Here is a 15,725-nt window from a genome sequence, read left to right as displayed (position 1 = left end):
ACACCACATTTCTCAAAATTATTATTTTAGCAAGCATTTCACCAATAACTGCAAATAGATCATTGCAAGGCAAAGTGATTTATGTTTGCATAAAAATGTGCAATAAATGCTCATAAAAGTTAGGTTTTGCCTGAGAAAATCAAGAAGGTTTCACAGAAATGACATTTGAACTGAGTGTTCAAGGATAAGTAGTAGGCCTTTGAGAGTGAGGGGGGCAAAGACTCTGGATATGTCCACTAGGAAATCCTACATACAAGACAAACACAGGACCTGAAAATAACTCACTGTCTCCATCATCACACCCTCCCTGATCCTTCATCAAGCACTTAGTCCTCCAATTTATAGCCTTGTAGGTAATCTTTGCTTTCTTCTCTTATATTCCCCATTGCTTAGTTATCTAGGCTGCATACCAGATGTAACAAATTTACATCAAAATTTAGTGGCTTAAAACAACAATAAACATCTATTATCTCTGTGTGTCAGGAACTCAGGAGTAGTTTAGCTGGGTTGTCTAGCTCCCAGTCTCTCATGAGTTTATAGTCATGATATTGGATGAAGCCACCAGTCATCTGAATGCTTGACTAGGGCTGGACGATCCACTTCTGGGATGGCTTAATTTCATGCCTCGCAAGTTGATGCTGGCTATTGGTAGTAAGTCTCAATTCTTTTCCATATGGACCTCTCCATGGGTTTCTGGGATGTCCTCACAATATAGTATTACTTCTTTAGAGCTAGTAATCCCAAAAACCAAGGTGAAAGCCACAATGTCTTCTATAATCTAGCCTCAGAAGTAAAAATATAACTTCTGCCATATTCTGTCGGTCACACAGGCCAATCCTCATGCACTGTGGGGAGGGATAACACAAGGATGGAATACAAGAATTTCAGTGGACCATCCTGGAGGTTGTCTACCATGTCCAAATGTAAGCAGTCATCTTGTCCTGATAACTTACACTTATGAATCATAAATAACTTAAATTTGTCATTTTCTTTCAATTATTATCATAATTCAGGACTTTATTATTGCTCACCTAGACTATGCAATAGTTTCATTAAAAAAAAAAAACAAAAACAAAAAAACCTGCCTCCAATCTCTTTCCAAGTTATCATCAGGGTAACCTCTCTAAGGTGCAAATTCTGTTTTATTTATTCAGTGGTTATTGAGGACCTATGATGTGCTAGGCATTTTATTAAGTAACATAGATAAAGATTATTAAAAAGATTCCTGCTGCCTGCTTTGGCAGCACATATACTAAAATTGGAACAATACAGAGATTAGCATGGCCCCTGCACAAGGGTGACATGCAAAACATGGATCCTGGATTCAAATTGCTTAGTCTAAAAGGGAAAATAGACACTGAAGATTGATACTTCAAGTCTTCTCTCTGAAACTTTTTTTCTAATACACCAGCCTCAACACAACAGGACCCTCCTCTGTGCTACTTCCTTTGCCACTGATATATGCCTCTCCCTAGCTGCTCCCCAACAATCTAACCTAGACCTTAGCCCTTCTCTGAATATGGTTTACATATTGATTTTTTGTGTGTGTGTTTTGTTTGTTTTCAAAGAACTCTTTTCATTTTGTGGCAGCAACACACAATATGAAGTTCTTTTTTACATTGCAACCTAGTCATACTTAAATACTTTTGTAGTAGTGAAGTAAACTTTCACAAAGTCATACTTTCACTATATTTCTTTAATTCAGGAGCTAAACCCTGATATTTTCTATGGGATTGCACTTTATTATCTTTCATTTTTTTCAATGCTGGTTGCAGCCCACTAAATTGATTTTACTACCTATTAATAGATTGAGATCCCCACTTTGAGAAAAATCGCTGCTCTAAGCTGACTGACTCATACTAAATCAATATCTATTCCTTAAATCTACATCTCCAACTCATATTTTTCTCTTCAGTTTCTGACACATATATTTAACTGGCTGTTGAACATCTCCACTCAGTGTACCACAGGCACCTTGCTTTCAACATGTCCAAAACAGAACTGTCATCCTCACTCCCACACCAGCCTGGGTAACTGGGTAAGACGGTAGAACCAATGTTTTTTTTTTATATCTGTATATAGCACCACTATCTTTCCAGCTATCCAAGCCAGAAAATTTGCACTCATTCTTCAATAAGTATTCGCTGAATGCCTACTATGTTCTAGGCTCTGTCATTCTGGATTCCTCCTAATCAATCCAATTACTCATGAAGACCTATTCATTTTAACTCCTAAATATCTCCTCCACATCTTTGCATCCCCCTACTAACACCCTTATTCAAGCTGCCATCATCTCTTGCCTGGTCTACTTCTTACTTCTGTCCTGCTTCCATCACCAGGCACCACCACCCCAACTCCAGCCCCCAATCCATTCCCTTCAGGGAAGATAGAATTTTCTCTCCAGTACACAAATCAGATCACTCCTTTGCTTGAAACACATCAGTCCAGCTCCTCACCATACCTTCACTATGGGATGAAATCCAAAATCCTTAATATAGTCCACAGGCCCTTTTATATTCTGGCCTCTTGCCTACCTCTTCCACATGCTGTGCTCTGGACTGGTTGAGCCTCTTAAGAATTCCCTCTACATGGAATATTCTCCATGTCCCTTATTTGGCTAACTCCTATTCACTCTATTGATTAAGCTCAGAATGATAATCCCATTCTCTAGGAAGCATTCCCAATTCTCCAAGTCTGTGCTTTTCCTATATGTTCCCATAACCTTGTACTTCCCTTGCCATAGCCCATATCACACCACATTGCCCATTGCCTAAGTACTTGTCTGTCCCTCATAGGCTTTAAGCCCCAGGAGGGCAAAGATTATTGTATTCTCAGATCCTAGCACGGTGTCTGGTATATAGTAGGCAGCCAATAAATATTTGGTAAATGCTTTTTATCCTTGTTCGTGTTTATTTTATTGTCTGAAATTACTTGTTCAAATATTCATGAGTTAGTCTAGGTCCTCTGAGAAGCAGACACCAAGATGAGATTAAATGTACAAGGATTTTACCAGGGAAACACCTGTGAGGGAAAAGGGAAATGGCTGGGAAAGCCCTCAAGAGCAGTCAGATGTGATGCAAGTCTAACCCTAGGTGAAGAAGAGAGGGAATGAAGCATCCTGTGCCTCCCAGGATCAACTCTTCCTTAGTATCCCAACCACACTCAGGCATTGGCTAGGAACAGCCTGTGGTCTTCACAAATATGACAGTGGATTTCTAAGACGGTATCTGATGCCCTTGGCCAGGTGCCCTCCCTGTAGTTTAAAACATGCAGGTTGCTTTCTTCATGCAGGTTGTCACCCTCAGAGTTTAGTAGAATCTTGAGGAAATCACATCATATTCCCCCACATCTAGCACAGTCTTTGGCACATCATCTAATAAATGCTACTCCAGATAAAACAATTTATAGAGAAACAGAGAAATTTACTGTAGCTGGGAGCAATAGGTGATGTGATTTGCAATCAGTGTAAGGATATTGTTTGAGTTGAGCCTGATAAGGTAAGTGGAGTCAGTTATAACAGCCTTTGTAACCGAAACAAAGCAAAACAAAAAACAAAAACAAAACTATGTTTAAGCCAAAGAATGATGTCATCGAATATATTTTTACTAGGATAATTCTAGCATCAATGTATAGAATAATCTGGAAATTAAAGACAGGAAGACTAATTTGGAGTATGTGAGAAAGAAGACATGTTGAGAAGCTACACTTTATATTGAATTACAGGAATTCTATTGATCAGATTACACCTGGGAGCCTGGATTAAGTATTTCTGGTTTTACTCTGAGGAGCAGTTGAGGGGACCAAAAATTGGTGTTGTAGGACTAAAACATAGGCAGGTGGTTCTTTTCCTATTGGTTCTAACTCGTCCTGAATCACTCGTTGGTAAACTGATTTCCCCTCCCCCAACCTGCATAGCAGGCAATGAACTGAGTGAGGGGTGGAAGGAGATGACAATAAACAGGGAAACAGGAGAAAGCGCTTGTCCATTTCTGGTTTGGTACTAGCATTATTTTCTCCTCTCCTGTGGGCTAATTCAGAGAGGAATTCCTTCAACCAGGGTTGAAGACCCAGATCAGCCAAATGATCCTATCTCAACTCGATTTTGGCAAAGGGACTATAGGAATCATCAGCAAGCAAATGAGAATGAGCATGAGTAGAGACGGGCAGACCCTCTTGGGATGTAGAGGTTTGAAGACTTGAAAGGACTTCTTGAAGGTAAACTAAACTCTAACTTCCATGAGGGCAGGGGACCATTGTGTGTCCAGTGTACCCCAATCCTAGCACAGTGCCTGGCACATAGTGTGCCCTCAACAAATATTTATTGAATAAAAGAGTGACCAACTGAATAAGTGAATGAATGACGTGGAAGAGAAAGGTTAAAGCTAAGGACACAATGGCGGTGCCCCCTGGAATGTCTCATTGCTGGGGGGGGGGGGGGGGAGGTGTTACTGGAATGTTTAATTGGGGGTGGGGTTTAACTACCGAAGAAGTGTCAAGTTTAGCATGATACTCTCAAAGAGAGATCCAAAACGCTACCTCAGGGCCAAAATAGGGCCATTTCCCTGGCGCCCGGGGGCTCGGAGACTGTGGCCCTGAGGTAGACCCTGAGACGGCCCCTGAGGCGGTGCGCTCAGTGAGCAGTCCTGCGCAGCCGCAGCCTGCCGGACGCGGGCTCTTTCGACGGCGCAGGCGCACTCCGAGAGCCTAGAGGCGCAGGTAATGGGGTCTTCGCCTTCCCAAAACAAGGGGGGGAATACCGCACTTTCTCCCCGCCTCAGGGCAGGTGGAGGGCCGAGGGCCTCAGCTGGAGAATGGCCCCGAGAGAGAGCGGCCGGCAGCGCCTCACAGGGTGGGCTTGGGCCGAGCTCGGGCGCCTTCAGGACGGTGTTGGCGGACCAGGCCTGGGCAACACTGACGCCCACCGATCCTCAACCACCGCGGGTTCTCGTCCCTCCGCGCACGTGTCTGAGATCCTTGACGCCGCGTGTCCTTGGCTGGCCCTCCCGGGCCTGGGGGATGGGTGGCCAGTCCTCCAGACACTGTAGGCGCGGTGTCCAGGGCCCTCGACGCTTTGGGGGCGGGGGGCTATGACGGTTTTCTAACTTTTTGGAAAGTCAGGAAAACAACGGCCCCTCAGGTTCAAAGAAAATGTTTTGATTTTTTTTTTCTTACGAAAGAAAAAAGTGAAATTTTTAGGGCCCACGAAAATCTGTTAATTATTATTTTATTAAATTTTTTTTAATGAGGTAGGGGCTCACGAAGGCAAAAGTGCTTAGGATCCACGACATTTTTAATGCGGCCCTGCGGGAGGAAGAACCATTAAATAGTTTATCACACACAGTGTCCTAAGGGCTCTACCGACATGGTATAGGTGCTTTTGTGAGGGAGGGCACGTAAAGAGGCCCTAACCTATTAAGACCTAAAGCCTGAGACCTAAAGAATGAGTCAGGTTAAGGAGGGTAGTGATGGTAAAGAACTTCAGCAGCTGAAGGAATGAAAGGCCCAAGTGTTTGTGGACCTGAAAGGTGCCTCAGGGACAGAGAAGGGTGGGAGGAGGTTGGACAGGGGATGGCATGGCTGAGGATGGAGAGTTGGGAAGGAGATACATGCAGAACTTCGGGGCCAGCATAAGGATTTGGGATTTTGTTCCAAGTGTAATTGGAAGCCATTGATGGGTTTTTAGTAAGGGAGTAACTTGATGCTTTTGGTGGTTCAAGGCCGAGTAGAGTTCCAGGTTAAACCAGTTTGCAGGGAGACCCCAACAAGTGGGTGTTTTGACAAAAGTGGAGAGTACAGGATCAAAAATTGTCAGATCCTGCTTACAACTATGCCCAGATACATCAGAGCATTCATTGATCATGTTTGAGAATATAGGGAAGAGAGCTGCCTCTTACCTCATTTAAAGGACAGTCTTGGAATTGCACATAAGTGTGGGATTTAAAAATGACCGTGCAAGCTGAAACTGTTCAAAGTAATCTTAATCATCAATGGGGAAAAATTAAATTTGTTCCAGGACCTCTCAAAATTGTCAGAATGTTAAAATCTCTTTTACCATCAGCTCTAAGTGGGAAATGAAAAATAGTAAAGCTAGTATCTATTTAGACACTGTAATTTAAAACATTAGAAACCTTGAATATCAGAGTCTTCTATTTCTTTGTAAAAAAAAACTTAAGAATAGTTTGAACAGTACTTGTGCTTGTCTTCTCCTCATTGTACAACTTAAGATCCAGCACGCATCTTCTTTATGCCTTAGCTAATTGTCATACTCCTTTCTATGCTTGGATCAACTTTCAACATTATATCCCTTGGGCTTTCCAAGGATCTCCAAGAGATCCTTTAATATGCAGTTTTTTGCTGGTGGCACTTTCTCTGGGCTGTCTTCACACTTTTTGTCACAACCACTTCCCCATTTATGTTAGGTTAGGTTCACCTTCACTAAGATCCTCTAGCTGCTTATCTAGAGTCTATCAAATGGTGGCATTGTCAGCATTGTTACAGTCAGCTTTTTCTTCTAGAAGTCCATTTATGTTCTATCCCACTTTCACTTTTTAGCATTACCACATATTTCTTCGCTACACTTTCATCTTGAAATGGCCAATTTTAGCCAATTCCCTCTTTCAGTTATCCATTTTTGTAGAATGTTACATGGGTTTATCACTAGCAGACAAGGAGGTAAAACAACTACACGCTTTGTTGTTTGCGCTTAAACCAAATAAGTGATATGCAGTGACTAGTCACTGACAGACCTTGAAAGAAGTGACATAATTGATCACTGATCATGATGAGCATCTGTTGTTTATGTGATTTGTGGACTGAAGAGCTAGCTGTGATTTATATTTCATGTAAGTACTCACAGTTAATATTCCACAGTAACTGAAATTTGAGCTGTGTTAATGAGGGACTGGTGTTAATGAACTAAACTCTAGCAAGATATTTGTATATATTAGAACCATCCAAACTTAGAACTGCCCATACTCTAAAATGACAAGAGTTTCAAATGTGAAGGAGGATGGAGAGAGGGAGTGGAAGCTCATTCTGCATTAAATAAGGCCTCTGTCTGGGTGCCTGTCTATGTGAATCTGTGTGTTAGTTTCAAATTCAGCATTACATTGGTTTCATGCACTTAATTTAAAAGTACAGTTAAAATATATTACAATATTTGCTTTCTTGCTGAATACATTAGTCATTGATTTGGATTTCTAGTTCAAGATTATTTTTAATAGATTAGCATATTAATTCACTTATTTGTTCAGCTGTCCTTGGCACATAGTTGGAACTCAATAAAAAATTATTGAACAAACGCTGAGTTCCACTAACCAAAAAGGAAAGATTGAAGAGGAATAAATTCACAGATTGATTTTGGGGAACACATTTATCTATGTACTATTAGATCATTTTTAAAGATCATAAATTCCAAAGTGTTTCTGAAAATTATCATAAATAATAGGATATTTCTCTTGGACCTGGGGACATCAAAGAAGTTTTTATATTCCCTGCATTCTTTAGCTAACAGACAATTATATGGAATTATTATAGCTCCCCAAGATGGGAACATATTTTTTTAATCTAAAAAATATTTTCTTTTATGATTTTCCTAATATTCTTTTTGAAATATTTTTATTATTAAATACAACATATAGAGAGAACATTTCATAAAACATGAAAAATACAGCTTAATAATTATAAAGTGAGCACCCATGTAACCACAATAAAGTTCAGGAAATAGGGGTGCCTGGGTGGCTCAGTTGGTTGAGTGTCTGACTTCAGCTCAGGTTATGATCTCATGGTTTCTGAGTTCGAGCCCCATGTTGGGCTCTATGCTGACAGCTCAGAGCCTAGAGTGTGCTTCAGATTCTGTCTCCTCCTCTGCCCCTCCCCACTTGTGCTCTGTCTCTCTGTCTCTCAAAAATAAATAAATGTAAATTTTTTTTAAAGGTCAGGAAATAGAACATTGCTAATGCCCCAGACCTCCCCTTTTGTCCCTTCTAATCATAATGCCCCCCCTTCCTTTCTAGAGAAAATCACTACCCTAATTTGATGATAGTCATTTCCTTGATTTTTAAGAATAATTTAGCCATTATGTACACATCCCTAAACAATATAGCTATTTGTGCTTATTTTTTTAATCTGTGTAGGGGTGCCTGGGTGGCTCAGTTGGTTGAGTGTCTAACTCTTGATATCAGCTCAAGTTGTGATCTCACAGTTGTGAGATCTAGCCCCTCACTGGGCTCTGTGCTGGGTAAGGAGCCTGCTTAAGATTCTGTCTCGCACTCCTAATGATAGAGAACAAGCTATGGGTTGATGGAGGGAGGTGGGTGAAAGATGGGCTAGATGGTGATGGGTACTAAGGATGGCACTTGTGATGAGTACTGGGTGTTGTATGTAAGTGATGAATCGCTGAATTTTACTCCTGAAACCAATATTGCGCTGTATGTTGACTAACTAAAATTTATATTAAAAAAAAGGGGGGCAGGGGGAGAATTCAGTGGTGAATGAAAAAAAAATTAAACATTTAAAAATAGGGGCACCTGGGTGGCTCAGTTAGGTAAGCTTCTGACTTCAGCTCAGGTCATGATCTCTCAGTCTGTGAGTTTGAGCCCTACATCAGGCTCTGTGCTGACAGCTCAGAACATGGAGCCTGCTTCTGATTCTGTGTCTCCTTCTCTCTATGCCCCTTCCCCACTTGTACTCTGTTTCTCTTTCTCTCTTAAAAGTAAATAAACATTTTTTTAAGTTTTTAAATAAAAAATGAAATAAAATCTTCCTGATGAAGAAAAAAAAAAGATTCTCTCTCCCTCTCCTTCTGCCCTTCCCCTGCTTTCATGTGCTCTCATGCCTCTCTCTCAAAATAAAATAAAATCTATGTAGACAGATTTGTACTATATGTATTCTTTGTGTCTTGCTGCTTATATTTTGTTTCTTGGAATCATCCCTGTTGTGTGTAATTATTTCGTTCATTTTCATGCTACATGTGTGATGATACAGGAATTTATCCATTCTAATGTGGATTGACATTTGTGTTGTTTGCAGTTTGCACCAATTATGAATAAGACTGTCACGAATAGCCTTTTGCTGTTATGATCTGACTTTGTTCATGTATCCCAGTGCCTGTCATTATTCACAGATTATATGATTGTGGACAAAAAATCCAAAAGGATTTACAAATAAATTATTGTAATTAGAGAGTGCAGCTGGGTTGTTAAATACAAAATCAATGTACAAACATCAACTTTATTTCTATATATTAGCAATAAACTAACAATTAAATTTAAAAAGATGTCATATAAGTTAACATTAAAAAAATAAGATCTCTAAGAATAAAATTTAACAAAAGATGAGACCTTTTGGGAGAAATTATAAAATTATAAATTCTTTTAGATTTTCCATATACACAATCCTGTCATTTACAAATAATAACAGTTTTATTTCTTCCACTGCAATGTGTCATATTTATTTATCTTGCCTTATTGCTGCCTTCACTACAGTGTTGAAGTGGTGTTAGCAGTCTCCTAGTCAGATAGAAAGCTTTCAATATCACCATTAAGAATGATATTTGGGCATGCCTGGGTGGCTCAGTTGGTTAAGTGTCTGACTTCAGCTGATGTCCTGATCTCACAGCTTTGAGTTCGAGCCCCGCGTCAGGCTCTCTGCTGACAGCTTAGAGCCTGGAGCCTACTTCAGATTCTGTGTCTGCCTTTCTTTCTGCCCCTCCGCAACTTGTGCTTGCTCTCTCATACTCTCTCTCTCTCTCTCTCTCTCTCTCTCTCTCTCTTTCAAAAATAAATAAGAAAGAAAGAAAGAAAGAAAGAAAGAAAGAAAGAAAGAAAGAAAGAAAGAAAAAGAAAATTCCTACATACCAAATAAACACTGTGCTAAACACTGATAGATCAAGTTGGCAAGTCCGGTTCTTCCCCCTTGGGAATCTCACAATGTATTGGGAGAGACAGTCATAGAAACAAATTGTAAAAGATAGAACAATAAATGCCGATACATAAATAAAGTTTATGAGGGCAGGTAGCTTACTTTAAGACTGAAATTTGGCTTTTGTGTCACTTTTTGTTTAGTTCCACTCAGCATCTGTAAGCAGTCTCAGCCTTACTTTATAGGTAAACATCTAGATCCCTTGGGAGTTAAGATGGGATAGCCTAGAGAAACTTGACTTAATCCCCAGTCTGACTCCTTTCTGGATTTAGTCCTCTAGGACTGTGTTCATCATTTCAACCAAGCATATAATTCAGTTTTATGAAAGGCAGTGATTTCTCTTTCCTTCCCTATAGGTACAGAGAACATCCAGGTAGTGACTGCAGTTCCACCTCTGGTCTGGTTGGCATGTATCATGGGCGAAGTACTGGTAAAGGGCCCTCCACTCCCACGCAGATTTACCAGCAACCTCCAAGGCTTCTTATTGTGCATATTGCTCTACCGTCCTGGGCTCACATCTGCTCCAACCTCTGTGAGGCTCTGCAGAACTTTTTCTGTCTAGCCTGCAGCTTGATGGGCCCCAGCCGCATGTCCCTCTTCAGCTTATACATGGTACAAAATCAGCATGAATGTATCCTTCCCTTTGTGGTGAGTATATCTATATTTGATCATTTTATCCTGAAAACAACTATGAGGTTTCTGGAACAGAGATCACGGTTATTATGACTTAAAGCAGTAACTGTGCCCATTCCTTACACCCAGTACCCCACAGGCAACACAGGGAGAGCCAGATGTCATCCTGCACATGAGGGGTTTATGTAGAGGCCGCTTTTAGACAATAGGTTTGCGCAGTGGAAATTTGATCAAGGCAGAAGAGCCCACAACAACCACCTGGCTGAATACAGTGTACAGGCCCATCAGGCAACCCACCTCAAAATATCCATAAGTCTTAACTGATCAATGGACTACTTAGAACCAGAAAAAAATAAAAATAAATTTTAAAACATTTTTTTAATGGGGTGCCTGGGTGGTTCAGTCTGTTAAGCATCCAACTGCAGCTCAGGTCATGAGGTTCTCAGGTTTGAGCACCATGTCGGGCTCTGTGCTGACAGCTCAGAGCCTGGAACCTGCTTCATATTCTGTGTCTCCCTCTTTTGTTGCCCCTTCCCAACTTGTGCTCTCTCTCTTTCTCTCAAAAATAAATAAATTAATTTTTTAAATAAAAAAAAAAAAAGAACCAGGCACAGTTACCAAACAGGGAAAATTCCATATATCCTCATACCTCCTTACCATCCCCTTTTAAATACAGTCCCCACCCACTGCCTCATTGCAGTCTCTCCTTTGCTGTCTTGCCTGCTGTTCCCTTGCAGTAAACTTCTGCCCCTAGTGAATCCCTTCACCTCCTGCACCACTGGCTTCCACTCCACTGCCACCCCACATTTGGGGGGCCCTATCCAATCGAGAGAGAAACCACAGTTTATACTACAGAAGAGGAACTCCAAAATTATTAATCTGAGAGTGTAAATAAGCCACATCTTGCCCTCCTCCACTCCAGAGAGGGAGAGAAACCTTGGCATTTACAGTCCTTTGGAATGTAAGCAACTCACCCCTTTTATCCCCCTTTGAAATGTAAACACAGGGAAACAGGTCTAAATGTCTTCAGAGGTCTCTGGCTAGTAAATCACCCTTTAATTTCCAAGACTTGTTCTTTAACCAGGGTTACAGCTTTCTTTGCTCAGAAAGCCTAACTGTGAAGAAACATGAAAATATTTTCTCTACAGTTCCCCATAGGACTCCGGTGAAAAATCCCCTGAGATTTAAGAAGGCAAATGCTGGGCCAGGGGCAGTGCTTTTATGAAGCTTTCTCATACACAGACAACTGTCTCTCCTCCTCCTCCTCAAAGAAATGCACATCTTCACCTTCTCCCCTATATAAATCACTGGGATGTAAAAGACTTCAGCGGTTCTGGTGCATCCCTTTCCTGAGGTAGCCTTGCTGCTGGGAAAGTCAGAGAATGCCTAATGGAAAATCATGAGTTTTATCCCTACCTAGAGGGAATAAGACTTCCTCCCCCTAGGGTCTATGGAAACCACATTAGAGCCTGGACTCCCACCCTCCTACCCAACATAAATACAACATCTCTCCCCTCCCTACTGAGGTGGTGTCTGAGGAGGTAGACTGAAGGCCATGTGGGAGCAGAAGTGAGGTGTGGTGTCTCTCTCAATCAGAAGGGGGCCCCCAAATGTGGCGTGACGATCTGGTGAAAGGATTCAGCAGAGGCAGAACAAAGGAGATAGAAGTTTATTGAATACACCACAAGGGAGCAGCAAGCAGGATAGTAAAGGGGAGACTGCAATAGGCAGTGGGTGGAGACTGTATTTAAAATGGGAAGGTAAGGGAGCACCTGGGTGGCTCAGTCGGTTGAGCATCCAACTTTGGCTCAGATCATGATCTTGCAGCTCTTGAGTTTGAGCCCCTGTCGGGCTCTGTGATGACGGCTCAGAGCCTGGAGCCTGCTTCAGATTCTGTGTCCCCCTCTCTGCCCCACCCCTGCTTGTGCTCTGTCTCTCTCTCTTTCAAAAATGAATAAACATTTTTAAATGGGAAGGTAAGGAGGTATGGGGATTATGGAATTTTCCCCTTTTTGGTAACTGTGCCTGGTTCTCAGTAGCCTATTGGTCAGTTAGAGCTTATGGACATTTCGAGGTGGGTTGCCTGATGGGCTGGTCTGTAATCAGCCAGAGGGTTGGGGTCACTGTGGGCCCTTTGCCTTAATCTACATTCCATTGCTCAAGCCTGTTGCCCCAAAGTGGCCTCTACATGAGGTACCTTTTAGCTTCCAAGGCAGCGTGATGTCACTGAAGACCTAGTGAAAAGCAAGGACTTATATGCCCATGTGACGGTAATTTAGCTTCCCCATTCCAGGGTGTCAATGGGAGCCATGTAGAAAGCCAGAACTTCCACTCTCACCCAGAAGTAACAAGGCACCCTCCCTTCTGGGCTGTAATCAGAAGCCACCTGGCAATAATTATGTGGAAACCTCACTCTCCTCATTAGCACAGTATTAGGGTGGGGTTGGGGGTGCTGCTACAGCAAAAGTTTAAATAAGATCTAGAGTCCTCTAATACCCAAAATGTCCAGAATACAATAAAAAGTCACTTATTATATCAAGAACCAGGAAAATCTCAACTTGAATGAGGATACAGCAGACACCAACACTGAGATGACACAGATGTTGGAATTAGCTGAAAAAGACTTTGAAGCAGCCATCGTAAAAATGCTTCAGCAAGCAGTTATGAACATACTCGGACAGATGGAAAAATAGAAAGTCTTACCAAAGAAAAAGAAGTATAAAGAACCAAATAGGGGCACCTCAGAGGCTCAGTTCGTTAAGCATCCAACTCTTAACTTTGGCTCAGATCATGATCTCACAGTTTGTGAGTTTGAGCCCTGCATCAGGCTCCATGCTGACAATGCAGAGCCTGCTTAGGACCTCTCCAGGCCCCTCTCTGTCCCTTTCTCTCTGCTCCTCTCCCCCCCAAAAATAAATAAACTTTTAAAAAAAGAAGAACCACCAAATACACATCTTAGAACTGAAAAATACAGTAACTGAAATTTAAAAAAGAAAAATCTTCAGTGGATGGTCTCAACAACAGAATGGAGAGGACAGAGAAAAGAATCAACGAGCATGAAGATAAATAGAAATTACCCAATCTGAGTAACAGAAAACAGACTTTAAAAAATGAACAAAGCCTCAGGGACTTGTGAGACTGTAACAAAAGATCTAACCTTTGTGCCATCAGAGTTCAAGAGGAAAGGGGAAGGATGGAGCTGAAAAAAAATATTCAAAGAAATAATCACCGAAATTTTCCCAAATTTGGCAAAAGTTATAAACCTAAAGATTCAAGAGGCTGGTGAGCCCCAGACAGGATAAATGCAAATAAATTTGTTCTAAGATACATCATAATTTAAATTTATAAAAACTAAAGGCAAACTCTTCAAAGAGCACTGACATGTTACTTATAAGGAAAAAAATAAGGAACAGTAGCTTTTTTCATCAGAAACCAAGGAGGCCAGAGGAAGTGTCACATTTTTCAAATGCTAAAAGAAAAAGAACTGTTAACCTAGAACTTTGTATCCAGTGAAAATATCCTTAAGGAATGAAACAGAAATATAGATATTTTCAGATGAAAGAAAGCTAAGACAATTTGTCATCAGCAGATCTATTTTAACAGAATGCCTAAAGGAAGTCCTTGAAACAGAAAATATAAAAGAAAGAGTCTTGGAATGTCCAGAAGGAAGAAAGAACAACAGAAAGAATAAAATACAGATAAATACAATAGACTTTCTATTGAGATTTCTAAATTATATTTGACAGTTAAAGAAAAACTTACAATATTGTCTGATATGGTGTTAATATATATAGAGGAAATACTTAAAACAATTGCATTATAAATGGGAAAGTAAAGAGACTTTCTACATAAAGAATGTATATAATGTACTTCAGAGAAACCACTTAAAAATCTATGCAAAAACACTCAAGCACTAAAGATAAATCAAAATGGGAATATAAAAAAATGTTTAAAAAATTTAAGTAACCCACAGTAAGATAGATAAAACAGAGAAACAAAAACTGAGGAAACAAAGAAATCAAAAAATTGGCAGGCTAAAACATACCAATAATTACATTAAATGAAAATAGTCTAAATATATCAATTAAAAGAAATAGATTTGCAGAGTGGGGGAAAAATTACCCAACTATATATCCTATTTATAACAAAGTCACATCAATTATAATAAAAGTAGGTGGAAAGTTGTGGAACCTGGGTGGCTCAGTCGGTGGAGCGCCTGACTTAAGCTCATGACATGATATCGCGGTCCATGGGTTCGAGCCCCACGTCAGGCTCTGTGCTGACATCTCAGAGCCTGGAGCCTGCTTCAGATTCTATGTCTCCCTCTCTCTCTGCTCTCTCTCTCTTTCTCTTTCTCTCAACAGCAAACATGAAAAAAAAAATTTTTTTAAGTAGGTGGAAAGTATAAGGATGAAAAAAGATATACCCTGATAACATTAATCAGAGCAAAGCAGAAATGGCTGTATTAATATATCAAATAAAGTAGACTTTACCAAAGAATATCAGGTATAGAAAGGAATATTAAATGATGATAAAAGAGTCAAACCAAGAAGAAGACATAGCAATATCACGTGTGTACACACTAAGCAATTGAGCTATAAAATACATGAAACAAAAACTGATAGAACTGAAATTAGAAATAGACAAATCCACAATGATAGTTGGAGACTTTGAATGTCCTTCTCTTGACAATTGATGGAACAACTAGAAAGAAAATCAATGAGGATGTAGAAAAAGATTAACCAATAGGATCTAATCAACATTTATAGACTACTCCACTCAACAATACCAGAATACACATTTTTTTCAAGCACCCACAGAACACTTGATCAAAATAGACCATATCCTTGGCCATAAAAGAAACTTCAACAAATTTGAAAGAATTGAAGTCATACACAGTTTGTTCACTGCCCAGGACAAAATCAAACTAGACAGAAACATGGAGTGCCTGGGTGGTTCAGTGGGTTGAGTTTCTGACTGATTTATGCTCAGGTCATGACCCCATTGTCAGGGGACCCAGCTCCACCTCAAGCTCTGTGCTGAGCATGGAAGCTGCTTAAGATTCTCTCTCTCTGTTCCTCTGCCCCTCTCCCTCAGTCATGCTCTCTCTCTCTCTCTCTCTGTCTCTCTCTCTCTCATGAATTAATTAATTAATAGCAAAAACTTAACAG

The 15,725-nt window shown here is 40.5% G+C and overlaps 1 protein-coding gene and 1 non-coding gene across 3 annotated transcripts in view; both read left to right on the top strand.

Moving 5' to 3' along the window:
- Positions 1-1,232: 1,232 nt before the first annotated feature.
- On the top strand, positions 1,233-1,335 carry LOC123581730. Its single transcript, XR_006703969.1, has one exon. It is a non-coding gene; the product is annotated as a U6 spliceosomal RNA (small nuclear RNA).
- A 3,317-nt stretch (positions 1,336-4,652) lies between these two features.
- LOC123581004 (meiosis 1 associated protein) overlaps positions 4,653-15,725 on the top strand; it is a 69,868-nt gene continuing 58,795 nt past the window's right edge. For both annotated transcript variants that reach the window (XM_045446607.1, XM_045446606.1), the window contains exons 1-2: positions 4,653-4,716; positions 10,278-10,569. In XM_045446607.1, coding sequence (XP_045302563.1) covers positions 10,330-10,569 — 240 coding nt within the window. In that variant the 5' untranslated portion in view covers positions 4,653-4,716; positions 10,278-10,329. The remainder of the gene's footprint in view (positions 4,717-10,277; positions 10,570-15,725) is intronic.

The sequence above is a fragment of the Leopardus geoffroyi genome, chromosome A3, assembly GCF_018350155.1.
Source record: "Leopardus geoffroyi isolate Oge1 chromosome A3, O.geoffroyi_Oge1_pat1.0, whole genome shotgun sequence".
In the NCBI taxonomy this organism is placed as follows: Eukaryota; Metazoa; Chordata; class Mammalia; order Carnivora; family Felidae; genus Leopardus; species Leopardus geoffroyi.
The sequence above is the reverse complement of the archived record's forward strand: the minus strand, read 5'-3'. Positions and strand labels throughout refer to the sequence as shown.